Source organism: Ursus arctos, unplaced genomic scaffold (assembly GCF_023065955.2).
Source record: "Ursus arctos isolate Adak ecotype North America unplaced genomic scaffold, UrsArc2.0 scaffold_22, whole genome shotgun sequence".
Classification (NCBI taxonomy): domain Eukaryota; kingdom Metazoa; phylum Chordata; class Mammalia; order Carnivora; family Ursidae; genus Ursus; species Ursus arctos.
Window position 1 is genome coordinate 51,821,571 of NW_026622897.1, and position 22,320 is coordinate 51,843,890.

A 22,320-nucleotide genomic window follows, 5' to 3' on the forward strand; every position below is an offset into this window, starting at 1 on the left:
GGACAGAGACCTTCTGTGGTTATGCAAACAACAAAATGTTTGCTGGGATGGGTCTAGGAGGGACGGCGGGGTCTCTTATACATGCTTCTCAGGCCGCCACCCCTTCCTCCCTCCATGGTCACACCTGCAGGATAAAGTCCAAATTCCTGGCCCTCTCACAGCCTCCCAGGCTCTTGCTATTCCCTCCAGCCTCGTCTCCCATCACTTCCCACTTGCCACTCCAACCACACTCAGCTGCTTGCCGCTTCCCACAGACATGTGGGCTCTCTGTCTCTGTGCCTTGGCACCTGCCATTCCCTGCCCACTCATTGTCTCGTCCTCCAAGACACAGCTCATGCACCACCTCCACCAGAAAGTCCTCTGGGCTGGGTCAGACTCCCCCTTTCTGGGCTGGCACAGCTCTGATGCTTCCATCTGACATTGATCACAGACAACATTGATACACACCTCCCCCCACCCCCACCTGGCTGGGAGCTCCCCAAGAGCAAAAACTGGCTCTGATTTATCTGTGTCCCCCTGCCCCCAGCCCAGAGCCTAACACAGGTATCATCTCTTCTCTGGGTACTGTCGGAGACTCCATACAGCTTAATCTTCACCCCCAGCTGGAGCCCAGGAGGTGGGGTGGAGACGGCAGGGGTGGGGGGACTTGGGGGAAGGGCAAGACTGTCATGGGAACCTCTCTTGGGTCCAGGACCTCCTGGAACTCACTGGGCACATTTGAGTTTCAGGACCTTGTGTGGCAGGGGTCGTCGGTCTCACCATGCCCCGGTACTGCCTCTTTGGTGACACTGTTAACACTGCATCCCGGATGGAGTCCACAGGACTGCGTGAGTGTCTTACATTTCTATCTTGCCTGGGTGAGGACTCTCAACAACCCCTGCAGCCTGGCTATTTGAAACAGTGCTTAGTAACCAAACCACCACCTGGTGGCAGTGTACCTTAGTTGTCAGTAAAACAACTATACGGAGATAATTTATATCTCTGGTTCTTTTAACTTTCCATGGGGCTTTTGTGATGATCTCATGAGAGAAGGCAATGACTTGTGAGCAGGAGGCCTGGATCCTAGCCCTGTCTGCCACTGGCTTGCTTAGTGTCCTTGAGCAAAATATTCTTCCTCTAGGTCTTGGTTTCCACATCTTTACAACAAGGAGACCCCTCTCAATTTTTTTAATGCCATTTTAGGCCCTTGAGGGCACTCTGATGGCTTGGTTAGAACAGGTGTAAAAGTTGGAGTCCTAGGACTTTGCTTCTGGCCCTGGAAGCGTGTGCTCCCTAATGCCATTTGGTACACATCCTGCGTGACTACATGTGCTGGCCCTAGTGGGGAGTTCGGCTCTTAAAAGAAAAGTAACTGCTTACCTGCTCTGACTCAGCCTTCATAGACTTCCCTATAAATGAAAATTACGTTCCTAGGGGTTTTGACTTCATCTTGAGTTCCTCTTAACACTCAATCTATGGAATTTGCTTTTCCTCGAGGCCTCTATTTTAGTGACCAACAGTCTACCAGCGGGACAGGAAGGTCAGGTGAAGGGTGTTGTACGAATCAGTGTTGTGTGCATTACTGGCTGGAACTGGGGCTGTTACAGGTCTTAAAGATATTACCAAACACTAGGTATGCTGCCACCAGGTGTTGACTTGATTACTACCTTTCTTGTCAGCATATAGAATTCACGTCAGCAGAAGCACAGTCCAGACACTGCTCAGCCTGGACGAAGGCTACAGAATTGACATCAGAGGCCAGACTGAGCTAAAGGTAGGGGAACTTTCTTTCCTGGAATTGATGGAAAAATCCCCGCCCCCCTGCCAATCCAGTTTCTGTGGGCAGCAGGAGAGATTCTTACTCATTTGACTGATAGAGAAGGAAATGCCTGTCTGTAGTCGAGGACGGAGTTGATCACCTGTCCACATCACTCCCCAAATTCGAAAAAAACCCATTTCGTCCTGGGAAAACCACTCCCTCATTGACTCCTCATAGGAAGAAGGGCCAGGGTCGAGAACGTACTTCTACTGATGACATACCTGGGCAGCAGGCTGGTGCCTGACATTAATATATTTTTTGTCACAGCAATCGTCAAAGAAGGAACAATGTCCCCATTTTATAGTTGAGGAAGGGGACTTAGGCAAAGTGATTCGTCCAAAGTCACATAGCTTGTATCCCAGATCGGACGGCTCTAAAGCCTATGCTTTCTCCATGACATTGTCGGGCTCCTACTCATCCCTCAGGACCCTAGAGCTATCTCACCTCTCCCGGAAGCCTGCCCCGACCCAGGAACACCCCTCTTCCCTTTCCCCAGCTGTAACTGTCATGCCGTCTCCGTGTGCCCACCCCTCCCACGACCGCCCTCTGCTGCTGCAGGGCTGATACTGGGTGATACTTGCCCACAAGCACCTTTGTATTCGTTTTTGAAATGTTAACATTCAATAAAAGGTCATGGTTCAGTATTCCCATGGGTGAGTGACTTTCTTCCTACCCCACTTCCTCTCAGTCCCCCGTTCCTCGGGGACAGTCAGGCCTGGTGGTAAGACTGGAGCAGCCTAGACGTTTAAAGGGCCAGAACTGTGACCCGGCCCTAGAAATTGCGTGCTCCGTGGCACTCGCTTCATTACACTGTGAAACGTCAGAGCAAGAGGGCGCAGCTGGGGGAGGAGCTGCTGAGGGAGGAGCAGCGGCTTGTCCGCGGTCACACAGCCTGCGACGGCGGGCGTACGTGGACTCCTTAGCTCTGGAGGCTGAGCTCTGGAGGGAGAGCGAGCGGGAATAAGTCTTTTTGGGGGAGGAGGCACGAGATGGCCTGAGGAACAGAGCATTCTGAAGCCAGAGGGGAATGCAGAAGGGGGTGGGGAGGGCAGCACACCAACCACAGGCTGGTTCCGGATGGCCTGGGGGCTCCACGGGGCAATACCCGTCCCTGGCCAAATCCATAGGCCAGCCAGCCCTGGCCCCAGTGCCCCTGATGCCACCTCTACTCCTAAGTTCCTGGCAGCCGTACCCCCATCCCAGGCAACTGGGTCCTGCAACAGTTTGGGAAAATCACAGAGCACAGCATCTTGGGCTCTTAGCATTCCAGGTCTGTTGGTCGTAGAATTCATGACTTATTATTCAGCTAGTTCTCTAACAGATCAATATTAAGGCATGTAATCCTCACAACAACTCATGAGGTATTGAGGAACAGAGAGGTGACGTAAATTGGCCAAAGTCACACAGCTAGCCAGTGATGGAGCCGGGATTTGGACCCAAACGGTCTGGCTCCCGGCTCCAGGCTGCTCTGCACGGAGCTGTTTGGAACTGTGCCCTTTCCTCCGGCCTTGCTCTCTGCCTGAGAAGCTGTGCTCACCCAATCCCCTTTCCTCTCTCCTCAGGGGAAGGGCGTCGAGGAGACCTACTGGCTGGTGGGGAAGGCAGGCTTCCCCGGGTCCTTCCCCACACCTCTGGACATCAAACCTGGGTAAGAGGAACTTCCCCCAAAGCTCAGCCTCTTGTGCTTGAAGTTTGATTTGTTCTTTTTCTGATGAGGGTATCACCCGTCCAATGCGGAAAACTTGGAAAATACAGAATTCTTTAGCGATTAAATGTCACCTCTTCCCACTGCTGAGAGACAGCCCGCGGCTGACGGTTTGCTGTGGATGAGGTCATGCCGCCTGGCTGGTCTCATTCTGATCTGAGCTCTGCGTGCGGGTCAGACCACGTCAGAAACACACATCCCTCGTGACGGCACCAGGATTGCAGCGCCGAGGGTGACTCAGCCTCTCTCTTCTTGCTGCGCATGCCCAGTCCTCCCATTCTGAGCCGGTCCTGGGTGATGCTTTGGTAAAAAGTGACCGGGCGTTTGTCGCCATTCAGACTCTTTCTGCAGGTGAGGAACGTATAGACCAAAGGACACAGACACCTCAGGGCCCAATGAGGCAGAGCCTCCGAGAGCTTGTGCCCGCCTGGAAGCTTGGCTCTTCCCTTTGTCCTCTGTCCCGTGTGGCCCTATGTCCTTCCCTGAGGGCGGTAAGGGCGGGGTGGCGAGGGAGCTGTTTTACCGCGAAGTGCTCTTCTCAAGCAGTGGACAGCCTACACAGGGCTGAGCGCAGGGCGGCCCGGGGCTGCCCGTGGCTGAAAATGACAGTTTCCTAGAAATGAGAAGGTCCAGGGGCCCACAGGCTCAGTGCAGGTGTGGAGGCTGAGCCCCAGTAGGGTTTTCTGTCATCAGAACTTCCGACTGGCTCCCCTCACCTTTTCCAGGACGGCCCCCCACCCAAGGCTGCCCCATCTCTTAAAGACAAGAAATGTGCGGGACGCACGTGGTCTTCCCAGGAAAAAGCCAGCACTGAAGCAACCCAGGGGCCTGGCTGGTGGGGCAGGGGCTACAGGCAGGGAGCTGCTCAAGGAGGCCATTTCCTCTCCACCTGCCGCTGGGGTGCCCCAAGGGCATCTCGAGTGCCCTCCCCCTGACGCAGCGCGGGGCCCAGCGCAGCAGGGCGGGGAGGGGGCTGGTGGGCACACTCTGGTGCGCTGGCCAGGGTGCAGGGCACACGGGGGCACCCTTTTTATAAGGACACCCCAGCCTCCTGGATGCAGAAGCAACTTCTGCTCCCAGAAAGGCCTCCACGCAGCCCGGGGCCCTTCCGTTTCGCAGACAGTGTCCGTGTGGACAGTTTGCTGGGACAGCAGCACGGGCTGAGGAACAAAGTATGGCCTGGGGCCTTCCCGTGCGCCACGGCACCCTGGCTCACCCATCCGCAGGAGAACAGCCATGGCCCTTTGTGTCCTTTTCTTGTCCAGCAAGGTCTTCTGCTCCAGTCCGCCTCTCTTGCCCCTCAAAGAGCAAGCCTCCTCAGCCCACAGCCTTCCAGGGCGCGCCCGGGCAGGGAGCCGCACTTCTCAGAAGGCCTGTCTGCTGACGGTGACTTCACTTCCTCACCCACCACTCCCTGCCCAGCCCCCGCAGTCTGACTTTCACCCCCACGCACCCAGAAGACTCTGTGAAGGTCACCGGTGACCTCCATCCATGTCACTAGATCCGCGGGCTAGTTTTGGTTCTCAACCCGACCCACAGCTCAGCAGCATTTCCCCTTTGCCCTCCCTCTTCCCAGAAACACGCCCCAGGCCTCCCAGCTGGGCTCCTTCCTCTCCAATGCAGCCTCCTCAGGCTCCCCGCCAGCCAGCACCGTGCCTCTCCCGGGCCCTGAAATGCGGGGGTTCCCTTCCCACCCAGACGCTGGTGACGTCTATCACGGGCCTCAGCCTGACCTACCCTCCGGAGCTCTGGGCTGTGGAGCGCTCGCTGTCCCTCAACAGATCTTTCGGGAGCCCCACCTGGCAGCCTGGCCCTCCTCCAGAGCTCTCTCCTCGTGGGTGGCCTCGTCCTTGTCCTCCGTCACAAAGGTGGAGGAGGCCGTCCTGGAGCCCCCAACCGCTCTGCCTTCACACACCCCACCCGAGGGCTCCGCGGCTCCCCACTCCCCCATCCACAGGGCCTCTCCACCCACCACCTGGCAGCCGGAGCAAGGTCGTAAGTACAACACTAACGTGATCCATAGGAAAGTCCCCCCGCTAACACCCTCTGGGTCTCCCTACTACTCCGAGGCTCAAGCCCAAGCTTTCCTGCTGCCCCCGACACCCGTGCCTCTGGGCCGGGCCTGCCCCTGACCTGGGCACTCTGGCTGCCTTCCACGGCTCACCACCTGCTCCGGACCTCTTGCTGTTACCCTAAAACACCCTGAATGTCTTTCTAACTCAGGGCCTTTGCACCCGCTATCCCCCCGTACCTGGGATGCCCTGGCCCTTTCCCTTCCGATCCTGCAGGCCTTGGCTCTGAAGCCCCTCCTTCAGCAAGCGGCTCTGATGACACACGCTAAAGGAAACCCTGCTGTCACCTCCTTCCCATCTCCCAGCATCGCATCCCCATAGCACTTGCTGCTTCCTGACGCTTCTATTTGGTTCCTTTATGGAACTTTCCCCTGCTTACATAAGCTCCAGGAGATCTGGCCGGTGCATGCACCGCTGGTCTTTCAGTGCCAGAAGCCCAGGGAAGGGGAGCTCTCAAGCTCCCGCTGGCTCCCATCAGGCCCCTGGCCCACCCCATCCTAGGAGCAGGAATAGCAGGTCTGGCAACCATTTGTCATCCTGAGCTTGTCAGCTGATGACTTTTCCACTCCCTGATGGAAACTTTAGAAAGTGCCAGAAACGTTTTCATCTTCTTGGCTCAGGGAGGGGAGAGAGCTGAGATGAGCCCCAGTGAGTTCCACCTGACTTGGGAGCCTCCCAGACCTTCGGGCAGGCGGGGGAGAATCGGCACCCTCCTCGCCCACGGGCTCAGACCTAGCACGCGGACACAAACAAGTGTGCACACCCACTTTACACCTGTCGTGGGCATCGGATACACGCACACATGGAAACACCACCACATACCCCTCTGCTTGCCTGGTGATGAGATCACAGACCAAGACACACACACACACACACACACACACACACACACACACACGGAATCTCTGTGGGAAGGGCTTGGGGGGACTTGTCTTGGAGTTGTGTCTCTAAAGCAGTTACGAAATTTTTACTTGAACTATATGCTATAACGTGATTTTTTTTAAGGTCAAGTTTTCTAAAGATGCTTTTATCCTCACTTTCTGTATTTGCCATACCTGCCGAAGTTATTTATCTTTATCTCTTTGGGGATGTTTGGGGAAGCCGGTGAAGGTCAGAGCAAGGAGACCCAAGCCGCCCTCCCATGTCTTGGTGTCGCCACAACAGAAGCTTCCATCTCATGACACAGAAACACTCCACAGAACGGTCCCTTCTCTTTCCTCTATCCCTGCCGACCAGGCTCAAAACCTACCCCTGCCAGGTTGCTGCGAGGCCCTGGCTGTCACTCAGAGCCTTGCTTTCTTCTCCACGCAAAGGTCATAACACTAACCTACCCTCCTCCAGGCACATAAGGGAAGCAAATAAGAAAATGAACGTGTGTGCAGGGAGGGCACCCAGGGTCCCTATCCCAGATATGCCTCGTACCCCAAGAGTCACAGAGCCCCTCAGCCCACGGCATTCTGGCTTCCCAGCAATCATCTGGAGCAGGGGATGGACCTGGGGCCAGCTCCCCATCTCCTGGGAGGCCGCTGGACGCGAAGGCCCGCATTCGCACGAGTCTACACCACTTCACCTCTCTGAGCCTGGTCTGGGTGTGCCCATGGCGGGGCCGCTGCCGGGAGCAGGAGAAGCCCAAGAAGAGAAGGGGCTCCTTGCAAGCAATGCCCACCCCTGTTGTTCTGAGTGGTGGTCTTATTACTTTTGTGTCTCCTTTTCCCCTAGGGACCCCTGGCAGGACCTCATCAACCAAGAAATCAGGGTGGCCTTCGCCAAAGCGCGCCAGAGCACGGCCGGGCCCGGGAGCTCAGGCAAGGCCTTCGCTGGGCCCTGAGGAGGAGGACAGAGGGGAGCAGGGGCCTGTGCCAGCCCAGAAGCTCTTGTACCTAGGTGGCCCCGAAACCTCTCCCTGCTCCAGTGCCCGCCAAGAATTCTCTTCTGAGCAACCTGGCAGCCAACAGGGAGCTCATTACTAAGTGCCCCGGAGCGATATTAATCGATGCATTCCAGTATGAATCCTGCGGGGAAACTTGCCTCTTGACACAAAAACAATAAAAATAGAAATACTCCCTCCCTTTCACGCAGTGCTTTGTTCCTGACAAATCGTTTTGACTCTGAGAGCTTGTTATCATAGACCTTATTATTCTTCGGACCCAGAACACCCTTCCCACTGTATAGCTGGAGTGCTGGGGCCAGAGGCAGGAGGCCATGTGCCCCAAGTGGCACAGCTGTCACAGGGAACAGCACGACGGAGGCCGGGACCTAGAGCCAGGCAGACCAGGGCCCCAGACTTACAGGGACTGCCTACTGCTGTCACCTCGCGTCTCCGAGACTGTGTGTCATCTCTAAACTGGGTGTTGACGAGGCATGTAAGCCCTGTTCCTGAGACACTGTTAGTATGCTGCCTCCTTCCCTCCGCTCCTGCCCTAACCACTTCACCCTCTGGGTATCTGCGAGCACTGTGCGGGGAGTCCAGGTCTCGGGCTCCCAGAATCTCAGGAGAAGGAAGGGAAGTGGAGTGATGATTCCTTAGTTCTTAGGAAAATGAGACTTCTGTCTTACAGAGAAAAGCAAACAAACCCACAACCCACTCATTAAACTGGCTTCTAACATCAAAGAGTGCTCACCAGAGCCCCCAGGCTGATTTCAGAGCCGGCAGACAGAAGCGGGTGGAATTCATTTCCCCCACTGAGGGCAGAGGGCCAGGGGCCAGGGGCCAGGGGGCAGGTTCAGGCCTAAACAAACTTGTCTTTCTTCAAAAGACCCCTTGGGAAGCAGAGCTGGCGCAACACGGAACTGGGGGTCGTTGGAAAAATGTTCCGGTGGGGGGTGTGCTCACAGGAGCTAGGCTGCGTGTGTGTGTGTGTGTGTGTGTGTGTGTGTGTGTGTGTGCGCGCGCGCACGCGCACGCTCGCACTGGAGCAAGAGAGAGGAGATGCGAGAGTCCCGTGGATGATATGTGTATGGAACCACGAACAGCTGTGTGGTGGAAAGTGCTGGACTCAGCTTTGGGAGATGCCACGGCCCGTCCTGACCTTGCATGACTTTGGGCCTAACCTTTTCACTCCCGAGTTTCCGGAAATGCAGGATGGGCCGGTCCCCTCAGCTCCCCTGTGAGGAAGCACTGTGGAGACAGCACACCTGGCCGAGCGAGGCTGCAGTGTTGAGCAGGGAGGACCTGCGCACGCCCACTGGTGGGACACACCCCCGGCTTTGTGCGACCACATCTGTGCCTGGGGTGCAGCTGGGTCGGGGGTGGGGTGCAGAAGCGTGGCCCTGGTTCCTCCACGGAATTCAGTGGCCCACATTCCCCCTGTGGATCTTCTCTCCTCATCTGTAGAAGGGACGTGGGGTCCAGGTGACTGCGACACCTGGTCCCTCTGGGTGTGAGGCTTTGTGCACACTGAGTCTCCGTGAGCACCCGTGTGCGAAATGGAGACCGGTGTGGGGGGCAGACCCAGGAGACCAGAGTCCAAAGCAAAAGCCAGCTTTCCCATGGCATCCCAGACCCCAGTCTCTCTATGCCCTGGGCTCCTCACCGCACAGCGGGGACCAGGCCCCTGCCCTGCATGCCTTATGGGGCTGCTCTTGGGTCCATGGTGGCAACAGCTGTGAATGCACGCTGTCACCAGATGAAGGCCTCAGGGTGCCCATGTGTGTGAACAGACCTGTATGGCTCTGTGTACGTTCCGTGGATGTGAAAGGGCTCTGAGCAGGCGAGTGCCGCTGTCCCTGCACACGCGTCTGCGTCTGCATGTGTGCTTGTCCATGGATGTGTGAGTGTTGTCAGGGCACGCATGTGTGCATTTATGTGTCTGTGTGTGCGCGTTTGTATATATGTGGGCCTCGGGGGGTCGCACATACCCGTGTGTCTGGGAGCAGCGGCCAATCCCCGTGTATTTGTGTCTGTGTCCAGCATTTGTGGCATGTGTCCAAGAGCACACCTTGTACATGGATGGGTTGTATGTCTGATTGTGCCTGGATCCAGCCATGGGTCTCCTTGCTCTGGGGCCCTCCAGAATGGTGGTGTGAGGAGAGTAGGCTTCGGCCTTCTGGCCAGCCTCTGAGCTCCCCATGCTGAGAAGGGCTAAGGCAGCTGTTCTCAGTGTCCCTCTCAGACCCTCCAGGGCGGACGCTGGGGGCTCCAGGAGGGAACTCTCTCTCCAAGGCTATGAATAGATGCCCCCCACACCGGGGTCCTCGCCTTTCCCCAACCTTCCCTCATCAGGGGGGACAAGCTCACTGAGGACAAAGGCCAGCGCCCGCCTGGCTCCTGCATCGTGCCTCCGCCCTGGGGCCGGGCTGGCTTCCTGTGTGCTGGGAGACGGAGGGCTTACCTGTTCCACACCTACCACTACCAGCTCTCTGCCTGGAGCTTCCGTGCACACTGTCTCAACCACAACACTCATCAAGACGGGAGGTATTTGCCCACTTCCTAGATGAGGAAACAGAGGCTCGGAGGGGTGAAGTGATTGTCCGTGCCAGGCTCTGTCTGTCTTCTGATCGGAGGTGGTTACACAGTGCGACGAAAGTCCAGAGAAACAGCAGTGGTCCCTGGAAAGCTCGAGAGCGGGCAGCCGCAGGGGGCACACGGCTTTTCTGTGAATGGGGGGTGAGGGCGAACCTTCCTGTGAGGCTGAGGAGGCTTTGAGGAGCTCCCCTCCTGTCACGAGGAGCCAGCCTGGCATTTGCATGGGGCTTCCGGGCATCCGCCCCGGCAGAACCCCAGAGACGGGGCCCCAAGTCATGACTTTCATGGTGAGTCAGTGCTAGCTGGTCCTTGTGAAGTCCCCCCCCCTTGCCATTAGCCTGCTGCCATCCTCCTGTCCCTTGGTCGGTTTCCAAACACGGAACCCTCCTGACACCTCTAAGGAGTGGAGTTCTCACGATGGCAGACAGAGCCACAGGGCTCCAGAAGGTTGTTGCCGGGCCTGGAAGGTTCGGCGTGTGGCTCCTCAGGCAGGCCCAGTGTGGAACGGACTCCTTGGGAAAGCCAAACGCTTCAGCCTGGCCCTCTTGTACTCATGCTGGCGTCACCCCATCTGCCCCCTTCCACTCAACGTTCTGCTCACGACACACTGCTCTTGCCTAAACCCCGAGGGATGCCACATCTTAGTCTTGCTATTTTCTCTACCTACATGTCTTGATCCTTTTTCCCACATTTGGCGAACTCCCAAACATCATTCAAAACCCACCCAGAAGCCACCTCCTCCTGAAACCCTTTCCCAGACCGTCCCTGTGGGTAATCAGTAGCTGCCAGGCCTGACCCTCACTTGATGGCAGGAGCTGTATCTAGTTCATTCGTTTGGCCCAAGGCCCAGGAGGAGGTGAGCAGTGGGAAACTGAGCGGACGAACTAACAAACCGAAGAAGCAGCTAGCCCAAAGGCTTTCAGCGGACAGTCTCCCCTCTGCAACGCCAGCTCCTGAGCTCTCCTGGCCAGTCCCCCCTCTGCTATTCTCTGTGTTGGGCCTGCTTAGTCTAATGCTTAGTTGGGACCCTGCACGCCAGGTATGCGCAGTGTGTCAGCCCATGGTTTCCCTTGGCTGCCTGTCTCTTCTCACCACCAGCCCTCCCGCGGCTATGGATGCTCTCACCTCCACCCCTGCACTAGCCTGAGTAGTCTTCCCTCACCCCTATGCTTCCCACCCCTTCCGTCCAACTCCTCCTCACCCTCCATACCTCTGTTCCCTGCTGCCTCCTCCAGGAAGTCTTCCCTGAAACCCTCGCTTCATCCCTGCATACTGCAGGAGGGGCACCTCCTCTGGCCCCCCAGCCCCTCAGCCACCCTGTCCCACCCTGTCCTTGCAGACTGGGGGCTTCCTTAAGGGCAGGGCTGGGCCTAAGCCCCCTTTCTGTGACCCCAGCAGGAGAAGAACTAGAAGAGGGCAGGGGAGGTAGAGGAGGCCACAGTGGTGGCAGGTGGACCTCCCTTTGAGGAAATCCACCTGCACGAAGATCCAGGTTTGCTCAAACATTGTTCCAGCTGAGTCTACACTCTTCCAGGGGGAGGTGAAGTGGCGTAGAGCGGGACGAAAGGGCCACATGTTACCAAGCTTGTGGTGTATGTGTTGTCTCAGAGAGCCCACCTTGTAGCCCTAGGTAGGGGGTGTCACCATCCCCACTGCCACTGCGTTCACCAGGGCCCTTCCCAAGGGCCAGCCATGCCCCTCTTGGCCCGGCCCTAGCCCTGGGCTCGCAGAAGCCATTCCTTCTGGGGCTTCAGGGTAGATTGAATCTTCGAGATCCCTTTCCAGTTTGTGGGAGTCCTTGAGACTCTTCAGAAGTCCACTAGGGGGCAGGCAAGCTGTTCCAGAGAGAAGCAGGAGCCCCTCCAGCCACCCCAGGATTCCCGGCCCCTCCCCAGCCAGCAGGCTCCAGGGGTTGACTGCCCAGCCAAAAGGGGAGGGCGCTGAGGCGCAGAGCCATAGGTGGGGCCCACCCCATAGAGGCATCCTGCTGGGGGACTCTCTCTGATGAGTGAGGGACAGTGAGAGGACGGCAGATGTCAGTGTCCTGCCCCAGCCAAAGAGCCTGGCCCAAGGTGGCTTACGTCAGACTTCTGTTGAGTCTCCAGATATTTGCAGTCCTATCGAACAACACCTAGGTGACGTTCACAGGGCCCACCATACCTTCCCCAGGGAGGCAGGTGTAGTGGTCCCCGTGCATGGACAGGAGAATGAAGCTCTTGCTGGCAGCTCTCTTCCATTGCTGACTTAGACCTCCTTCTGGGCTCCAGGCCCAGCATCTGGCTGCCTGCTGGGCAGCTCCCCAGTGAGCCACAGACTGCCCTGTCTGCGCTCTGCCTCGTCACCTGGCCAGAACCAGGAGTGATCGCCCTCTCTCCGCTGTCCTTCCCACGACTCTCTCCCCAACCCCCATCCCCAAATCAATCCGCAAGTCTGTCCCACCCACTACACTGGCCTCTGCCTTTGTCCAGGCCCCAGCATCAGGGTACTCAGTGATGACGTCGACCTCCGGGCCACTCCTGCCTCCATTCCCCATTGGCCCGCGGCATCCCCAGCCTACCTGTAGCACAGAACTTGCCATGTCACCTTCCTACCGAGTACCTTCCCCACCGCTGATGACCAGGGCTCTTCGCCAGGGAGCTCCTGCCAATGGGGCCCTCCCCACCATCTCCTCTGGCGCCCAGCCCTTTCCCGCCCCCGTGCCTAGCCCCACTTTGTCCTCTCAAATTGCTCAGACCCTCAGTTTCAACCTAGAGGATTGCTATTATGAGACATTCTTATTAATGTCTTTATAGTTTTTTATAATTAGTTTTAATAACCACCACGCCCCCAGATCTGGACCCAGTGACCAGGAGACTGGGTGACATGGTGTCCAAGTCCCAAATCCTAGCTTGAGGAACATCACAATATTCACTTGGCTTATCTCCCAATTGTCATCAGGTGCATGGCCTGGGGAAAGTTAGGCTGTGGGGGTGCTCTGTGTTTCCCTTGTGTGATACAGCCCTAAAACCAGACCCAACTTCCCAGAGCATCGTGAGAAGCGGAGAGTTTGCTGGAGATCTCCTGGGAGCCAGAGAAGAGAGCACATTCCTCCACCTTGTACAGCTGGGCTTTATGAGTCCCTCCCAGCCCCTCAGTTCTCCCTCCAGTCCCCTCCCTGGCAGAGCCAGCCCCCGCTCTTGTTCCCCATGTCCCCCTTGCCTCCCAAAGCCCCTATCATTCCAAGCCAACCAGCACCCAGCCTCCACGTCCCGCTTCATTGGCAGCTACCCAAAGAGCAATTATGTGACTGGCCCAAGGTCCAGGAGCTTTTTAAAGGGCAGCATCAGGCTCACCTGTCTGTTGGGGAGCCCGTAGGAGGGTCTTCATCCCCCTGGAAAAAAGGAACTGATGCAGACGGAATACCTGCACTTTAAGCCCCACTACGATCATGCCAGGTGGATATTATTCTCCCCATATTTTCAATGAAGCCCCTGAGGCTCAGTCCAAGGTTCCCCAGCAAGCCAATGGCAGAGCCAGACCTCGACTCCAAAGCCCCCACCGCGTGCGCCATCCTGCCTGCCTTGTTGGCCGCGGCTACACGCTACGTGGAAAAGGCTGACGTGGACAGGGTGACGGCCTCAGCCGCCAGCGACAGGGTGGGAGCAGCCAAAGGAAATGGGGTGAGCTCTGGGGTGAGGTCCAGAGGAGCAGGCTGGTGAGGCCAGGCCCCGGGTGAAGCCAAGGCCAACAGCCAGGTGTCCGGACGACGGCTGGAGTTGCTGAATGGGCAGACATCAGAGCGTGCTGCGGACAGAGGTCAAAGTCTGTGTCTGCAGTGTCAGTGGGGCAGTGGGAGAATGAAATGGCAAGGGCGCCAATGGGCTCAGGCCATCCAGAAGCCTTCGCGGGGCCTTCCAGGCACTGGGCAGGATGTCTTCAAGGCAGGTAGCCCTAGGCGGGGTGGTCCTCTGGCAACTCTAAACGTATAGAGAGGGACAGAGACAGAAAAGAGAGGTGGGGAGGGGAAGCGCAGGACAGAGTGGGGGGCAGGGAGAGAGCGGGAGTGGCAGAGATCACGGAGCACAGTTGGGAGACGGCAAGAAAGGAGCTGGTGGAGGATGTATGTGGGTGCGTGATATGGAATCTGGTCCCTGTGAGTAGTGAAAGAGACAGGAAAATGGGAAATGGGACATGTGCTTGGACCCCCAGGGCCATCAAAGGGTTTTAAGCAGGGAGTGACCTGGTCAAATCTGTGTTTTGGAGAGACTCCATCTGGCCGCCACGTGGAGGATGAATGGCTGGATGGATGAACAGGAAAGGGAGACCCTGGGGCAGGAAGGTCTCCTGAAGGGAGGGCGAGAAGAGGAACAAGCCGGCCCGAAGGCAGAGGGAGACCCAGGCGCTTTCACATATAAAGACCAGATGGAGGAGGAGGAGGAAGAAGAGGAGGGGCCAGAGAAGGATCCGAGATGCTGGAGATACGGAAAGAGAGCCAGGAGAAGGCATCACAAGGTGCCAAGGGGAGAGGCCATATCAAGAAGGAGGGAGTGGGCAACTATGAAGAATGCAGCCAAGGGACTGAGGGACCGGGGGAGGTGGGGATGGAAGAGTGTGCTCCCGCAGCGCTTCTGGTCATGGAAGCTGGGGATGAGCTGCTTGGAACCATGAGGCTGGAGACAAGTGGAGGGAGAAGGGAGGCATGTGGGGGGGTGGAGATGGACACAGCAAGGGTAGGCGGCAGACACAGCAGGTCTTGCCAGGAGACAAAAGGATGGGGCAGTAGCTGGAGGGGACATGGGTCGGCCTGGAAGGGGTTCGGGAAATAGGGGAGTGTCCATGCTGAGGGGAGAGGCTGCAGGGAGAGCGGCTGCCCAGTTCTCCTAAGAGATGGCCTCTGCCAGCAGCAAGCACAGCCCGGCCCCCAGGATGCCAGGCAGGCCCTGATTCGAGCAGCGGTGAGGACAGTTTCAGGGGTTGGGATCAGGCCTCAAGCCCTCGTCTCCTGCCCCCAGCGTACAGAGGAGAGGGAGAGCAAGCAGGCAGAAGTCATACGGCCCAGAAGAGGTCAGAGGACAGCAGTCTGTAAGGCTGAATACCCATTCCCAAGCTTCCAGACCTAGTGAGAGGCGCTGGCTTTGGGGACAGGGCCAGGGCCAGGCCTCCACTGCTTAGGACACGGGATCCAGCCCTCCGCATCCTGCAGCCCCAGCCCGGCCTCTAAGCTCCCGGGGTCCTGAGCTCCCAGCATCCCATCGGGATGAATCACAGGCTCCCTCGGAGGCCACGACAGTCTGTCAAGCTGTGTCCTTTCCCTTCTTCCCTTTCACGCCCCAGGAAATCAGCCACTCGACTCGTGTAGGATCTGCTTTGGAGAAAATCGGAGTCACAAGTCATGCGAGGTCACAGCCTAGTTCCCACAGGCACGTGCACATGTGTCTAGGTATGTGCACTGGGTCTGGGAGCCTGGGGATCTTGAGTCTTTGCCGTGTATGTGGGGTAGGAAATGCGTCTGCGGCCAACGCGTGTGGTACGTTTGTGACTGGCGTGTGCCCAGCACGTATGCTCGGGGTGTATGTTTGTCCTGCGTGCTGCCTGCGTAGCGTTAGCGTGAGAGTGAATTTGGGAGGGCGTGTGTATCTGTGTGGTGTGACGATGTGACTCTCGAGGGTGTCTCTGTGGAATGTTTGACATGTCTGTGGGCAGTGTGTACCTGTGTGAAACGTTTGCGTAAGCTTGGTGCTTGCTGTTCTCGTGAGCTGTCGCCCTGTGTGTCCCGTACGGTCTTCGAGGGGCTCTACGAAGGGCGCATGCGCGCGTGGGCGTGGCGTGTGCTTTTGTAAGTGGGCTGTGTCTGTGGGTGGGGAGCGTGTGTGTGAGGGGACAGCACGGGGGGAGGTGGGACAGCCCAGCACTGCACAGAGGGGGAGTTCTAGCTTCCACGCTGCCGTCTCCTGGCTGTGTGCCATGACCTAGTACTCCAGCCTCAGTACTCCATGAGCACCCCTCCAGCCTCAGATTTCCCCCAAAGCCCCGTACTTGAGCGATTCTAGGAAGGCCTTCTGGTCATGAGGAAGGCAGTGCGAGTAGGACAGGAAGGCGTCATGGTGGCCTGTGCCAAAGAAGATGGTCCCGGTAACAGCTGGGGTGCCCAGCCCTCGGGCCCCTAGCCTATGTTCTGGAGGCCCCGCCGGTCCCCCTGCAGAATGGGAATGCTGCCCACTCTCACTGCCCCCGGGGGCAGCCACAGATGCAGGTTAGACAGGCCCGGTCCCCACATCTTCCAAGCACAGCCAGGGGAGACTTCACAAACCATGTCACTCTGCCCTGGACGAAACCAGCACAAAGTGGATCGAACTGCTGCAAAAAAAAAAAAAAAAAAAAAAAAAAAAAAGCAAACAATAAGCCGCCAGAAACCACAAGCAGTGCCATGGACTGGATGAATGCCGCGGGCAGGCAGGTACTGACACAAAGGAGCTCACCCCTCGAACAGCCCTAGTCGTCCATCATTGCTCCCTGTGACAGAGACGGAATGTGTTCAGAGAGGTGAGGCCGCCGGCCTGAAGTCGCAAAGCAGTGGGCAGCACAGTGAGGGTGGGAACCCTGGTGGGTCCCCCTCTGAAATCTGGGCTGCTTCTCTCCCTCGGCTTTGCCCTCCTCAGACCACTCTTCCTCCCGCCCAAGAGGGGAGAAAATACAATGTTCCACAGAAGGGGCATCGTGGCAAATTTAAAGAGGTTTAGAACACGTGCTCTTTTGGCTAATTAATGTTGCATCAAGGGACAACATGTGAGAATGTTAAATGAGTAGGGGCTAGAGCCCTGCTGCAGACTCATCTGCACTGGCTGTGCAAGCTTGAGTTAATCACTTAACCTCTCTGGGTTTCTTCCTATGTCATCTATATAAAATGAAGATAATAACGACAGTAATAGTAATAATAATGATAATAATAAAAATAATGTTTACTCACTGGGTGTTGTAGGATTAAACGGGTTACAACACGAAGGCTGCATTAGAAAGCTGCCTGGGCCAGCCCATCCCCTTCCCAACTTGAAGGTATACAGAGGCCTCACGCTGGTCTCAGAATTTCACTCATGGTGAGAAAGACTCATAATCCTGTGAACCATAGCTTCCCATCCCCTGCTTCATTTCGGCAGCTCATTGAGGAGGGGCTGTGGTCACCTCCGTCTCACAGAGGATGAAGGCTGTCCCTCACCCTCACACGGGTGGCGTTTCTCCAAGGGCCTGAGGACAGGCAGCACTAAAGCCACTGGGGGTTTGCACAAGCCGAAGCTTCTGGGCCCTACCTGGGACCTACTGAACCAGAGTCTCGGCGGTACCTGGCAGTCTGTTTTATCAAGCCCTCCAGTATTCTGATCGTCTCCACAGTCTGAGAGGAGCTAGGCGAGGCCTCTGAAGAGCCTGTGGTATGAACCGAGGAGTACCTCATGTGGGGCGAGTCAAAGAAAGTAGGGTGGGGGAGGGGACTCACCCCCTCAGCACCCTCTTGGGGCCTAGAATCTGATGTTTTTCTTGGAGTGGAAGTAGAGGACGCAAACAGGATTCTCTGAAACTTCAGGAGGTGATCTTTATCTATGGGGGTCACCTGAGTATGTGTGAGCAGGTTTCTAGAAGCTTTGCCTTGGGGCTTTGACCCACCCCCCCGCTGGGGAAGACAGATCCCAGAGCCTGCTGGGAGCTCGGCACAGTGGGGGAACCGACGTTGGGAAGGGACCTCCAGGGAACCCCTGGATACAGAGTATGCCCACCATGGGATGCCCTCCCTGGGCCACAGCCCTTCCCCTCATGGGAGTCGGGCCTTGCCTGAGGAGCCCAGGGCCCACGTCTGCCCTGGGCCCACTGCGGCTACCTCGCTCGGGTCTCTCCACCTCGGCCCCTCTCACTCACTGTCTCCTATCACCGGGTGCTTCAGTCAACCACAGAGTCATAGCCTCTCAGGTGAGGAAGATGACATCAATAATTATACTGACCCAACAACCCCCATTCCACTCAGCTTTCCATGGTATAGACCCAACGCACCCTTGAGGTGGCAGAATGACAGTCTCCAGTACACAGATGAGAAACTGAGACTATCAGGAGAGAATGACTTGTCTGAGGTGGTCCAGCTCGCCTGTGGCGGGCTGTCCCCAAGGCAGCCTGGCCTCTACTTAATGCTGTCCTCAGGGGCACTCATGTGCTTGCTGTCTCCCCCCGGGCTTGGCTCTGCTGCTGCTGTTGGAAACTGGGACATGACACCTTATGAATTGTGGGCTATAACCCAAGCCCATACCGATAACTCTGGATCATCAGAAGAAAGTTACATGGGGCTTTACCTTGAAATGGTTAAAATGGAAGAGAAAGTTATGTGGCTCAAAGGGACAAACCCTCAAGTTCCCAGCAGCCTGGGTGCTGAAGAGAGCTGTGGTTTCATGGTCCACGGAGCAGCCCAGTCAAGCTCTGGAGACGCTTCTGATCCGGCCTGCCTGCTTTGCCCAGTCTCGAATTTTCTCGTCTACCCTCCCCCCTCTCCCGGGGGCCTCCCAGAGCCTCCAGACTCCTCAGAACCAGTTCTAGACTCAGAGCCCGGAGCCTCCTGTGTGGCGGCGGAAGGGTTCACGGGGCCTCACTTTCCCTGCATTGGTCACTCCTGGTGCTCGTGTCCCCACGAAGAGCAGAAAACTAGCCAAGCTAGTCTCTGGCCATGCGTGAGGGCCTTGGAGTCTGAGGACTCAGATGGAAACGGGGGCTGTGCCCTGTCCTGTCAGCTGTGTGACTGTGGGCAAGTCACACCATCCCTCTGAGCCTCGGTCTCTCTTCTGTAAAAGGGGGGCAACAATAGCCCCCACCTCGTCGGATGACCATGAGGAGGAGATAATTCCACTATAGTACCTAGCATGAGGCCTGGTCTTGCAAGCCCTCGTTACTCCCGCTTAACACATCAGCTATTCCTCAGAGCAAGGGCGCACCTCCCGTCCCTTTCTAAGTGCTACTTTCCCAAGCACCCAGCATTGGCTTTTGGCTCACAAACTCCCTACAGCTGACATCCAGCAACATTTGCTTTCCTTTCCTACTGTGACCCCAGGAGGTGGCCCATAGCCAGCACGGTCTGAACCCAGCTGCCCTAAGGAACACGGGGCGGGGGGGGGGGGTTGGTGGTAAAAGAACTGGGGAACCCAGCGTTCTGCCTCAGAAGGCAGGGCCCCAGGAGGGGCTGATAAGGGACTTCCTGACTCCCAGGGGCCCCCAGAGGTGCTAGGCAGGGGCAGGGAGTGAGGACGGCCATATCCTTGCACTGAGATCTGGCCTGGGAGTACAGAGACCAGGGTTCAATTCCTGACTCCAAAGCTGTGTGACTCGGGCCAGTTGCTTAACCTCGCTGAACCCGTAGCCTAGTCCGTGATCGATAATACAGACACCTAACTGAAAGGCTCTCTGTGGTTGTTTTTATCCTGATTTGCCACAGAAGATGAAAGACTGGCCCACAGTGGGGGTTGGGCACAGAGTAGTGGAAACCAAATTGAGGGCCCAAGGTGCTATGGTCCTTTCCACTTCAGCTTTGCAGTTAGATGGGGACAGCAAGGCCCAGAGGTTTAGCGACTTGCCCAAGGCCACACAGGATGTGCACATCATTGCCTTCCTGGGCCATCCTGTGTGGTCTCAGGGGCCACTCGCTCCTACTTGAGGCTTCTGGGTTTCATCTTGGCCTGAGGTGAAGCCCTCCCAGGGAACCTTGAGCCCAACTTGGTGCCTGAGAGGGTTTTCTCAGCTCAGGGTGGTAGTCCTGAGGACACAGGAAAAGCCACGTCTACTATCTTCACTGACAGAGGGAGGAGGGAATGGAAGCATTTTCACAAAATTACCAACCCAGTCCAGACTGAGCCACCCATCGATGGGCTGTTCTGGAGAACTCCCTGTTCCTGGAGGTACGCAAGCTGGGACCAATGAACGCTGGATGGCAAGCCGGCCTTGGTGGCCTTTTAAAGAAAGCCACCCCCCCCACACACACACACGCATGGCTGCCAGGCAACCCTGACCCTGCTCAGTTCCGACCTCTCCCCCTCCTTCAGATCACACTCAGATTCCTGGACTCGGCCTTCGAGGCCTCTGGACTCAATCATCCTATGTTCTCATCTGCCTCCCATCTGGTCTGGGAGCTCCACAAGGGTAGGTCCCGGATGCTTGTATTCCTCAGCTTTCTGGGGCCCATCAGGGAAGGGAGGTCACGTTCACTGAGCAAGTCCCACGGGCCAGGCCTCTGCCCAGGTACTTTACACACACTGCTGCGTTGGAGTCTTCACAGCAAGCCACGCCGTCAGATGATATTATTAGCCTCACTTTGCAGATCCACCAGCTGAGATCAGAAAGATCAAGCAACCTGCCAAAAGTCACACAGCAACATGACTGCTGAAGCAGTGAAGAGACGAAAGAAGGGGCACTGAGCACGTGGCATTCTTGGCTTTCCGTCGCCCGTGCCAAGGGGCCCCCACAGCAGGGAGGCACACTTGATTGCCCATCTATCTCTGACTCTTGGGGAGCCCCATCCGGACACCGAGTGAGGTGGAACCCCGTGAACTAACTAACCACAACCACAGCCTTTGGCGGGGGGGGGGGGGGGTGTGAGGCAGACCGCCGTCCCCGGGCCCGTCACGGCTCCAGCCCTGCCCTACCCCAACACCAGCCAAAGCTCTGTGCCAGCCCAGCGGTTTCGGCCTGGCAGTAGCTCAGGGAAAGAGGAGCTGGCGCTCAGCCGGCCTGGGCGTGGAGGTGGCCGGAGCAGGTCGCATGGGAGAACGCGGGAGGCGCCGGAATCTGGCTCGGCCACGCTCTGCCCATGAGGCAGGGATGCCGCGAAGCACTTTCTGGACATCTGACCGCTTGGACAAGGATCTGGAAAAGGAAGCCGGCAGGGTACAGAGGAGGTAAAACCAATAAAAACAGCAAGAAGTTACCTAACATCTGCTGGGTCCAGGCCCCAGGCTGGCTTCGCTAGACTTCATTCTGGTCTCAACCCCAAGAAGTTGCTCCTATCTTGTTCACTTTACAGTCAGGGAAACAGGTTCCATTGGACCAGAAGAGCACAAGAGTCCAGAGAGAGGGTTGGGGTGACCAGCTGGGACCTCCGTGAGCATAAATCTGAGGCCTCCAGTGGCTGAGAGGGACGGGAGGGGTTTGGACATCCTTCCCTGTTCCCGCACCCTCTCCTACCCACGCCTTCTTTGCAGTTCAGGCCCCTCCTTAGGGAAGCCTTCCCTGATCTCCTCCACTGAGGTTAGGGCCTGGGCCACCTGCTATCACAGTTTGTCCTCTCTGGACTGTCCCCATCTGTGCAGGCCTGTCCCCAACGTGAGCCAGATGGGAGGAAGTAAAGATGGCAGCCACCTAGGGATTTAGGGATCCCAGCTTCTAAGCCCAACTTTACCCTGGTTTACTGCGAGGCTTTGGGTGGTCACTTTCCCGTGGGTAAAATGGGCCACCCTGTGTCACTGTCAGGGCTGGGAAGAGAAACATTCTCTCCTTGGAACCAGGGCCCGAAGGATGGCCATGACCTTTTTCTCCCAGGCACCCCTACCCTTGGGTCAACACCTAGCAGGGCAGAGTACCTGTGATTAGGGAGGGCCAAGGCCTCTAGGAGAGGGGGTGGCTTTGGGGGAAGATGTGCCTCAACCTCTAGTGTAAAAGACAAGAAGGGCACTGTGCTGCTTTCCCTCTGCACTTGAAACCAACCCAGGCAAGGTGGTGCCTGGAAAAGAGCCCCCTGATGGGCCTGGACTTAGCCTTGTGGACGGACTGGGCACAAATCCCTGCACGACTTTGGATGTGCCATGAAACCTTTCTGAGACTCAGTTTCCCCAAACATAAATGGGGACCTTACTAGTCCCAGACAACTGGGTTTTATTGATATTCGCTGTCCCATCCCTAGCCTCGCTTTCTCCATCTGAAAACTGGAGACTTCGACGGTACCGGTTCACAGGACTGCTTAAGGGTCCCGGAGATGAAGGAGGAAGGCCAGCGCGGATCCGAGAGAGCACATTCAGAGAGGGGAAGTGACCTACCTGGACTCGTCAGAGGGGATGGCCGCGGTGTGGGGAACCCCCTCTGTGGCCGCCCCAGGGCCAGAGAAGGGTCATTTCCTTCCGCGTTCAGCCCCGCCGTCACCTCTCCTGTTTGCTCGCCCTAAGTGCGGCGGCGCCGACAACGGGAAAACGGGGCCAGGCCGGATTTCCTCTGCGGACCTGCGGCTCCTAGAGCCCCCCCCCCATCCCGCCCCTCCGGACCCCGCGGGGCCACGAGCTGCACGTGCGGC

At 57.2% G+C, this 22,320-nt stretch overlaps 1 protein-coding gene and 1 long non-coding RNA gene across 2 annotated transcripts in view; one reads left to right on the forward strand and one right to left on the reverse strand.

Moving 5' to 3' along the window:
* Positions 1–7,613, forward strand: part of LOC113269343 (guanylate cyclase D-like) — a 37,671-nt gene extending 30,058 nt beyond the window's left edge. The window contains exons 15-18 of the mRNA XM_026518144.4: positions 729–827; positions 1,659–1,753; positions 3,361–3,446; positions 7,295–7,613. Coding sequence (XP_026373929.3) covers positions 729–827; positions 1,659–1,753; positions 3,361–3,446; positions 7,295–7,403 — 389 coding nt within the window. The 3' untranslated portion in view covers positions 7,404–7,613. The remainder of the gene's footprint in view (positions 1–728; positions 828–1,658; positions 1,754–3,360; positions 3,447–7,294) is intronic.
* A 9,344-nt stretch (positions 7,614–16,957) lies between these two features.
* On the reverse strand, positions 16,958–22,235 carry LOC130544559 (uncharacterized). Its single transcript, XR_008960938.1, has 2 exons — positions 22,070–22,235; positions 16,958–20,903 (listed from the first exon to the last, which is right to left on the reverse strand). It is a non-coding gene; the product is annotated as an uncharacterized LOC130544559 (long non-coding RNA).
* Positions 22,236–22,320: the final 85 nt, after the last annotated feature.